This window comes from Onychostoma macrolepis, chromosome 02 (assembly GCF_012432095.1).
Source record: "Onychostoma macrolepis isolate SWU-2019 chromosome 02, ASM1243209v1, whole genome shotgun sequence".
NCBI lineage: Eukaryota > Metazoa > Chordata > Actinopteri > Cypriniformes > Cyprinidae > Onychostoma > Onychostoma macrolepis.
The window spans coordinates 3480685-3491433 of NC_081156.1; the positions used below are offsets into that span (position 1 = coordinate 3480685).

The 10749-nt window shown below is 36.3% G+C and overlaps 1 protein-coding gene across 2 annotated transcripts in view; it reads left to right on the forward strand.

The window, feature by feature from the left end:
* ak5 (adenylate kinase 5) overlaps positions 1 to 10032 on the forward strand; it is a 119855-nt gene extending 109823 nt beyond the window's left edge. For both annotated transcript variants that reach the window (XM_058798909.1, XM_058798906.1), the window contains exons 11-14: positions 3357 to 3520; positions 5817 to 5933; positions 8063 to 8257; positions 9338 to 10032. In XM_058798909.1, coding sequence (XP_058654892.1) covers positions 3357 to 3520; positions 5817 to 5933; positions 8063 to 8257; positions 9338 to 9403 — 542 coding nt within the window. In that variant the 3' untranslated portion in view covers positions 9404 to 10032. The remainder of the gene's footprint in view (positions 1 to 3356; positions 3521 to 5816; positions 5934 to 8062; positions 8258 to 9337) is intronic.
* The last annotated feature ends 717 nt before the right edge of the window (positions 10033 to 10749 follow it).

The following is a 10749-nucleotide window of genomic DNA, read 5'->3' on the forward strand; positions in this document are numbered from 1 at the left end:
CCGTGTGGTGTAGCTGACACAGAACAGCATACACTGTTTACGTCCAGAACATACTCTCCAAAATGGCGCTACGGTGACGCTGAGACAAATTGTTGAATAAGGCCCCGATCACACCGAACGCGTTTTTTAGTTCTGAAAACGCAAGGTGCACCGCACTGCCTTTTTTTGGTGACTTGTAAAAAAAAAAAAGAGCAGTGTGCTGCCTTTTTTTATGTTGCTAGGCAACCACTGGAAAAATGGGAAAAAAATGCGATGACGTGGGGTGCTTTTCTGCTCAGAGTTGCTTTTTTTTCTACAAAAACGCAAGGCACAGCAGGCGGCGAAAACGAGAGGCACCTGGGGCGCATAAACAGTGTGCAGAACCCTCACTGCCAACAGAAAACAATTTAAAAAAAGGCGCCTCTCACTGCAAAAAACGTGTTCAGTGTGATTGGGGCCTAAAGTTGTTATTTTTGTTTTCGTTGCGTACAAAAAGTATTCTCGTCGCTTTATAAAATTCAGATTGAACCACTGATGGCAGATGGAGTATTCTGACGATGTCTTTCATACTTTTCTGGGCCTTGACAGTGTTATTTACTTAGCAGTCAATGGAACAGTCACAAGCCTCCCGGTTTTCATCCAAAATATCTTAAATTGTCTTCTGAAGACAAACTAAGCTTTTACCGGTTTGGAACAACATGGGGGTAAGTGATTAATGACACAATTTTCATTTTGGGGTGGAGTAACCCTTTAATATGGACTGTTTAACAAGATAATTAAAAATAATTAACAGTTAGTACACCATCATTTTTACCTAGTGCTGTATGGTTATGCTATATTTGTGTGCAGAGGACAATTCAGATACCCTTAAATATTAATTTAAGGGTAATTAATACTTTACTTGAGTAAGGATGCACTAAAGTGATCAAAAGTGACAGTGAAAAACTTTGTACAAAGATATTAAGTATTAAGTATATTAAGATTAAGTATAAGAAATGTTCCTTGAACACTAAATCGAAAGAACCATGAGAATGGTTTCTGAAAGATCACGTGACACTGAAGATTGGAGTAATGATGCTAAAAATTCAGCCTTGTTGTTGTAACAGTAATAAATTACATTTTAAAAATATATAATTACTATAAAATACTTATTTTCCACCATAATTTGCAAATAAATTCTTTAAAAATCCTACAATGTGATTTTCTGGATTTTTTTTTCTCATTTTGTCTCTCATAGTTGAGGTATACCTATGATGAAAATTACAGGCCTCTCTCATCTTTTTAAGTGGGAGAACTTGCACAATTGGTGGCTGACTAAATACTTTTTGCCCCACTGTATGTATGTATGTATGTGTATATATATATATATATATATATATATATATATATATATTATTAATGCTGTCAATCGATTAAAATCGATTAAATTTTTTTTATCGCGTTAACGTTAATCACAGTCATGGACTGTGATTAATCATGATTAATCACAAATTTAAAATACTAGGATTTACCTGTAAATGTGTTGAAATAAAGAAATGCATGACAAACTAGTTTAAGGAAACAGAACCTTTCACACATCCGCCAGGTATGAGACATAATCCTTATTATTCTTTTATCATTATTCTTTTGTTTTTATTCAGCCATTATCAGCCTTTAAACTGGCAATAAAATGTTTACCAAGCCACATCGCTTCAATCCCAGTATACATTTACCCAACTATTATCAAAAGTGTTTCTAAATAAATACAACAAAACATTTCTTGCGACCTTACATGAAGTATTATGACAAAATGCATTATGAAGAAGAATTGGACCTGTTCTGCAGCTGCATTAGAGCTAACATTAGCATCATGCTTCATATAACAATTTATGAGATTAATAGTGCACTTTTACTCAGAACTCACTTCAAACCACCATCGAGTGTTTGTAATAACTTCCTTTTACGATCACATGTGGAATTTGGTCGTTTACTGCTGTTAAAATATGCTATTTATAGCCTTTTATATCGCTGCACAAATTAGCATTTCAGATGTACACATAAATCTAAAAAAAAAATCACATACAGACCATATCTATCGTAATCGTGTGTTTATTATCTTATATAATCTATAGTGGCTGTTGTCACGTTTATTTCTGCTGCTCTGGCTGAAACTCACGTTGTTTGTGATGTTACCGCCTCTCCATTCTTAAGTTGCCAGGGATACATTTCAAGTATAATACACATTAGTAAAAGGATCTATTTAATTTTTATTTGTCTATATACACTTTGGGCGGCCGCAGTACATTAAAAAAGTAGCCCAAAACGGCTCTGTAATTTTTCTCGCGACTGTATTTTCAAAATAGCCCACTTGTGCTCGTCACACAATGATAGATAACCTTCCGCGCTGCGATGACGGGAAGAAGTTGGGGTCAAACCTTATCAAGCGATTAATTTGCGTAAAAAAAAAAAAAATTAACGCGTTAAAATTGACACCCCAATTAAAATTAACATTGACACCCCTAATATATATATATATTTGGATAATATTTCACAATATTAGTGTTTTACTGTGTGTATGATCAAATAAATGCACTCTTGGTGAGCATAAGAGGCTTCTTTTAAAATCATTAAAAAAAAAATTGAAATATGAAACATGAAATAAATTAAAAGAGTTTAGGCCTATTAAATTATTTTAAAAATGGCTTTTAAATATAACGATGAATGGCTAAATATATTTATTTTATCCCTAGACGATGGAGAGAAAAAAAAACAGCAATATTGGCTTTTGAAGTCATTTGTCACCCCTCACTAAAAGTTAAAATAGCAACAACTGTAACTTTCAATCAGATAGCAATATAATTATAAAGCATTGATTTTGAACCAATAAGATTTATCGGTGGGTGGGGCTATCTAGTAAATAGAGTCCAAGCAATCAACAAAGTGTCCTTCCACTCACTGTTTTGGTTAGGACAAAACCCCCTTTGATTTTTGCTTTGATGCTTTGATTTTTCAGAAACATTCGTACAAGTTTGAAATATGCTTACCACATCCACGTCATCAGTTTTTATAGATAACAGCTGTTGGCTGTGTAGGAGACGTTAACCCTGGGGAAGTCCGCCTGTGGACTGTTTGGATAGAAAAGGGCTGCCCTGATCTGTGTGCAGAATCTTAATGAAAGCCTGTGGGACTTCAGTCAGATGGCAAGGTCGGGGTGGGCCAGCGCATAGTGTGAGGTACAGACCATAAGATATCTGCTGATAATCCATCCCACATTTCCCAAGACAGTCAATTACTGAGGGTCTGGCCCTTGTTCCCCACTATTTAGAACAATCTTTCCCATCCATTTTATTTACAGTTTTTCATTATAGATTTATACTCAGCTTTCTCTTTCTGACCAGGTGGGCCGGGATCAGGGAAAGCTCTCCAATCGGAGAAGATAGAGGAGCGGTACAGTTTGAAGCGCCTGTGTCCTGGGGACATCCTGTGCAGCGAGTTGCAGTCTCACAGTGAGAGAGGACGATTTCTCCGAGACCTTTTGGAAAGAGGAGAGCAGCTTCCCGAGGTGCACAATCTTGTTAAAGTCCATTACAGAAAATTACAATGATCAGCTTCACCTTCACTGGATTTAACGCTTGTGAAACAAACACAGGAAGACACACTATTTCTAACATTAACATTTTGATGAGAAGTGTTATGTAATAGTTTAACCTTTAAAGGGCTGGATGTGTACAAAAAAGGCTGTGTGAATTATTAGATAGGCTATGTAAATTCATTTTCACTTACAGTTTTCAGATTGACACATTTCCTTTTGAAACAGGAAGTTGTGCTGGGACATCTAAGATCTTCCTTTTAAAAAAAAAAAAGTCATTTAGCAAAACCACATGTCAGTTTTTACCATGAAGACACAAAAATAATAAATTCCAGACTTGTATTTCACAAACAATAGGCTTTTGCAAAATAAATAAAGTATGAGCACAACCAAAGGCAGCAGAAGTAGAGCACAACTGAAAACACACAGACAAACCCCAATTTTCAACTCCCTGGTGCTAGTTAGAGGTAGGTGGAAATTATAATAATAATAAGAATTCCTTACATTTATATAGCGCTTTTCTAGGCACTCAAAGCGCTTTACATTGTGTGTGTGTGTGTGTGTGTGTGGGGGGGGGGGGGTCTTCTCATCCACCACCAGTGTGTAGCATCCACCAGCCATAGTGCGCCAGAACGCCCACCACACACCAGCTTATTGGTGGAGAGGAGACAGAGTGATGAAGCCAATCAGCAGATAAATTATAATTTAGGGAAAGCAGACAGTTTAATCTAGAGAGCATTGAACAAAATTTGTATATGCCCCTGCAAACAAGATTCAAATTTTTGGTTAATTTCCCAAAGGACGATGACTGTCTGTCCACATTAAAAGAGAAAATATTAATAACAACAATAATAATAACAATAATAATATTCAGTCAGATAGCTGAGTTGTGGAAGCAGGATTGTGAACCAGTGAGCAATGAACAAATCTGATGCTTGAATTTTCCATAAGCATTCCTTAATTTGCAATATTTTATTTATATATATTTTATTTTTTTAAATTAATTACATTTTTTTTTTCCCATTATTACAGATACATGGATTATTTTATTAAGTGTAACTTGAAATTCACTAATGTTAAGTACTTTTTCTTTTCCCACAACAACAACAACAAAAAAACTAAATATGCGGGAAAAAAATATATTATTTTCAACCTTCATTCTGACCCTCTTTCTGAAATTATACAATTTTAAGGAGTGGGTCCTTTAAGGCTTATCAGTAAAGAAAGTAAGTGTGTTGACAACATTATCCATATAAAACCGTAATTTACAGACAAAGCTTTGTGAAATTGTTTACTTATGGTTTGCAATTCAGCAGACTGCATCATCTTTCAACAAAAGATTATTTGCAAAGTCTCCATTACACTGTGCCTCGTTTACAAAACAATCTGCTGTAAAATGCTCTGAAAAAAACATACAATTCTCCAACATGATCCGGAACACCATTAAAAATAAATCCACTTGTTCCTGATGCAGGGATCTTTCTGAAGTCAGCAACACAAACAAGCTGTTTAATCCAGATGCATCAAAGTGAACAAAGTTTCACTCTTCCATTTGTCCTGTTGTCAGCAGACTCAAATGTCAAGTATGCCAGAAAGTGAACATCCAGTGTAGACAGTGTCAGTGCTGCTACTGCCACAAGGTAAAGTAAGGAACTAGATAGGTGGTGCTGGGGAAGTGGAGGTGCTTATGAAAATTCTCACGGTGTGTTGTACTTAGCTCTACCAGGTCAGGACCGAAATAAATAGGAAAGAGAGATCAATTGGCTATGCTGCCACTTTAAAAGAATCAAACCGACATCAGCTACTCAGAAGAGTTTCATGACTGAAACTATGCATGTATGAAAGTATTTAACAACAGACAAGAAGTGATATAGTGAACTATAAGGGGTGGAATAAGGATAAAACACAATCAAACTCGTTAAAAAAGATAGGTTTACTGTAATAATTTCAAGCAGGTGTGTTTGATTAGGAATGGAGCTCAAATAGGCAGACAGGCCCTCCAGCCACAAACTTAGGCTGTTGTTGTTGTTTTTATTTGCTAAGATTTGGCATGTGGCTCAGAGAGATTCAGACTTAATCGGATGATTTATGTTACAGTGGTGTTGCCTAGCAACATGACTGTCATTAACATTTGCTGTGAGCTACTTTTAGTTGTCCCAGACATCAGACTTCTCACTTCTAATCTAATGTGTGTGTCTGTATGTGTGTTCTAATGCATCCAGAATCTGTATGTGAGTGTTCATCTGGTTTTCTCGTGTGTGTGTTTAAGGACACACTGCTGGATCTGTTGTGTGAGGCCATGGCGTCCACTGTGCGTCAGGGGAATGGCTTCCTGGTCACTGGCTTCCCAAAGAATGTGAAGCAGGCACAAGAGTATGAAGCCAAGGTCAGTGATTTTCAGGAATAGATGAAATCATAGGGAGTGAGACTGCTGTCCCCTCTGACAAACACTGTAACACAGTTGCTGAAATATGTTGGAACGTTATAGACATAAGTATACGGAATAAGGTCTCTCAAAAAGGAAAACTGACATTGTTTACTCACCCTCGTGTTGTTTCAAAGGCATATGAATTTCTGTTTTGTGAAAAACACAAAAGGACACATTAAAAAAAATATGGAAAATATGTAGTATTTTTTGAAAATCTTCCCTCCACTGCAGCTCTCAAATGTCATTTGCATGTGGGTATATTTAATTATAGTATTTTTTATGTTTTTATTCAAATCTTTTTCACTAGATTTCTAATAAGCAAATGCTTTAGATTGGATAATTATTGCAGTGATTAACATGTTACTGCCATATTCTTTTAACTGATGCAATGTGTAACTTTTCATTTCTTAAACAACCATGTTGGAAGTTGTACCCATGTATAAATTCCAGGATGATGATGATAAGATTCACCAAGCTTAATTTGTGAAATAATAGTTCTGTGAGCATTAAGAATCATTTTCAGATATTATTTTATAGGAATTATCTATTGCAGAGTCCTGAGCTTAAAGGGTTAGTTCACCTCAAAATGTAAATTCTGTCATTAATTACTCACCCTCATGTCGTTCCAAACCCGCAAGACCTTCGTTCATCTTCAGAACACAAATTAAGGTATTTTTGATGGATTTTGAGGGTCAGAGAGCTCTCAGATTCCATCAAAAATATCTTCAATTTGTGTTCCAAAGATGAACGAGGGTCTTGCAGGTTAGGAACGACATGAGGGTGAGTAATTAATGACAGAATTTTCATTTTTGGGTGAACTATCCCTTTAATCCTATTGAATATCTTGAGGATGTGCTGGAGTCGACTTTACAGAGCGGTTCAACTCTCCCATAGTCAATATAAAATCTCAGCCAAAAGTTTATTCAGCTCTTAATGGAAATATGCTTTGATGTTGCATGACCTTATCGAAACAATACCACAACAAATTCACACTATAATCAAAGCAAAATTCAGTCTAACAAAATATTAGGTTATGCAACTTTTTTTTGGACAGGCAGTGTAAAATCAACTCCAGCACATTCCAAAGACTTTCAATGGGTTTAAGGTCAGGACTCTGTGGTGGCCAGTCTTTCACAAATTGAGCCTGGTGAATCTTGGTATTGTCATCCTGGAATATGGACATGTCTTCTGACATGGTTGTTTGAGAAATAAAAAGCTATGCACTTCATGAGTGGTGAAACAATTGTTGCCAAACTTACATCATGCAAGAAACATAGAAATAACTTTTATAATAATAATAATTCTTAAAATCTTATGTATTTGCTTATGGCTAGATGGCAAGATAGTGTATATGTGAATAAAAGACTAAATTAAATTGATCATATTAAACCATATTTTCTCATTTGGGGTGCAACTTGTAAAAGAATAAGGTTAGCAACATTCTAATGGTACACATCAAAGCAAATTTTTCAAATCCATTTGTCCCGTTGTTGGAAGAAGCACACATAAAGTATGTCAGAAATAGAACAGGGGATCCATTTACTTGTTTATTGTTCGCGACTCTGTGCTAAATATCGCTAACAATGTTGGAATTATTAATAAGAATGCTTGCTGTTTGTGAAAAGCTGCCTATTGACTTGGATTAAACTGCTTGATTCATATTATTACAATGTCTTTATGAACTTTTTGAAGCTTTAAAGTTGTGGTGGAATGTACTTTTAATGGAGGGACAGAAATCTCTCAGGTTTCAGTAAAAATATCTTGATTTATTTTTATTTTTTCAATTGTATGAAGGGTCTAGATCGACAGGGTGAGGATAAGTTTCATTTTTCGGCGAACTAACCCTTTGAACCAACAAGACGACAATGAAACAGATGAAACCACAAGAAAACGCAATGAAACCATTCAAACAGTGTTTGAAATCCTAATAATAACATGCAATGATGTAATTAAACCACTAAATATACTCGAAACACCAGCACAACATATTTTGCAGTGCTCATGATAGATGTCACTTCCTGCATCTCAAAGAAATTGGCTGGCACTCAGTGCTTGTTCCTTTTCTTACTTATAATACTGTGTTTCAGATGGGGCAGCCCGACATAGTTCTGTTCCTGGAATGTTCTGCAGACATCATGAGTCGACGGCTGCAGCAGAGGGCCACCTGCAGCCTGCACACTAAAGAGGCCCGAGACAGAGACACTCGCCGTAGAGTGGACGGATTCTGCAGCCTGGTCAATCCCGTGGTCAATCACTACGAACACAGAGAAGTTTTGCACAAGGTGGGTATGGAAATGCCAAGCTACAATTAGTCATAGCAGTGATGTTTCTGTGTAATTTGGCCACTGAGTGGAACATTTTAACTGGTTACATTGTCCTCAAGCTAAAAAGAACATCGTAAGATAAGCACAGAGTAACAACCATCCTTAAAATAAATCCGTCAAATATTAGTTATTTTGACTACACAAAGGGCATCCATATTAACCAGATTGGGGTTTGTCATGTCAAGATGTTTTCATGGTTTAATTTTTTTGTCCATCCATTCAAGCGGTCAATGCTCACCTAAAATATTTGGTTACCAACATTCACCAAAATATCTTGTGCTGCAGAAAAAAGACAGTATTACAGGTTTGTAATGACATGATGGTGGATAAATGACAGAATTTGGATTTTCACTAAAGCATTACCATGGTTAACAAAGGTGCTTCAAAGAATACATTGGTACTGCTGTGGTACACGGTGTTACAACGGTACAATTTAGTATGTGAATTTTTATAGTGATTTGCAAACCTGGAAAACTTGTGGAAATATTACAGCCATACAAGATTTCTGTTATTAAATAGACATTTTTCTATTTATGCTCTAATTTGTTTCATTTCGTAGATATTGCTCTACGAGCAGTTCACCCAGCAGTTCACCCACTAAGTCATTTAAAGATAATAATCATTTAAATCTATTTATTCAACGGATGAATAACAGACACACAAATGCAAATCCACCCCAACAATATCTACAAAAAAAAGATATTTATAGCTCAAAAGCTGGAAAGCTCTGTTTTTATTCATGCATTTAATCTTAGAGCATTTGCGATTGTAACCTATTTATTGATTGTATCCTGGTGGAAAACACTTTATTAGAACAGAATGGAATCATTTCTCTATATTCATATCTGATGATCGAGTGATGCCAATGACAACAAGCATACAGATTAACCTGTCTCTATATATGTTGAGATAAATACGTTCAGAGCAGTTGTGTGTTTGTAGGGTTTATTAGCGCTGTATGACAGTTCTCTTGGGGGTTGATGCCCTACTTTTCAGCTTATGATTTCTAACTGCCGTGTTATGTGCGTGTGTATGTAGATTGATGCCGAGCAGCCCCCAGAAGATGTCTTTGAGCAGATCTGCCTCGTCTTGGACTCCTGCTAGAGAGCTTGGACTCGCACTGCCCCCTGGAGGACAAAACCATCACCAACAGCTCCACCGCAGATTGACTCACATTACACACCACAGTTCATCACACGCACACACACACACACCTGTGATTACAGCTTCTGTATGGCACATTCACTTGGTAAACTACCAACTGGCACCCATTCATTTTGCACCATCGTCATTCACTGTAAATACCAGCGCAATAAATCAACAGTGTTTATCTCTTGGTATTGAATCTGTATGCTTATGCTTAAGCTCGCTTTCAGCTCCATAAAACACAGACAGAGGGTTATTTACGACAGTCTGGTGCCGTTTGGTGCTTTTGGACTGTCGTTCAGTCAGTATCCTTGAGCACTGAAATCAGCAAAACTGATAAGCATGACAGACCAGCCGCTTGAGAGCCTTTTATATTTTAACTTCATGCTTTATATAGTGCTAAGCATGCCAGAATAGTGATTTACTGTAAAGTTGAAGCAGAAATTAATGAGCTGGAGAGGGAAATGTTTTGAATTTCACAGTCTGGCTTTCACTGGTACAATGAATGGATGAATTTCACAATGAGGTCTGATAACTGTATTCTTCCTTATCAACCAGAGTGAAATAAAGACATTTCATATGTTTAATGGTTTTATTTTGTTCTTTAAAAGCAGTAACTATGAGAAATAATAATGTTTTTGTTGCGGTTAAAGGAATAGTTCACCCGAAAAAAAAAGTGCTGAATATGTACTCACCCTCAGGCCAGATTTAGAGAAATTTAACATTACATCACTTGCTCAACAATAAATCCTCTGCAGTGAATGGGTGCCGTCAGAATGAGAGTCCAAAAAGCTGATAAAAACATCACAATAATCCACACAACTCGTTCATAAATTAGTGAAGTGAAAAAGCGGGAAAAAGTGAAGAGTCCTCTATCCATGATATTCTTTTCTTTAGTGAAAAAGTTGTATTGTCTGAATCAGAGGGGAAATATGCAAAGATCAAGCACCGTTTACAAGCAAAAACAATCCAAAACGATTATGAACTTATCAGCGGATTTTGATTTGAGAGGACAACAGGAACTTTTTTTTTAGTGGAGGAAACATTATGGACTCATATTTTGACCAGGAGTAATGCTTAAACAAATCCATCAAGGTGTTTTAACTTTAATTACAAACAAACATGTAGCTTTTCATGTTTTCTTGCTTCATGCTGTGGATTATTGTGATGTTTTTATGATCTATTTGGACTCTCATTCTGATTGCACCCATTCTCTGCGGAGGATGCATTGACAAACAATAGATGTAATGCTACACTTCTCCAAATCTGTTCTGAAGAAATAAACTATATCTTGGATGGCCTGG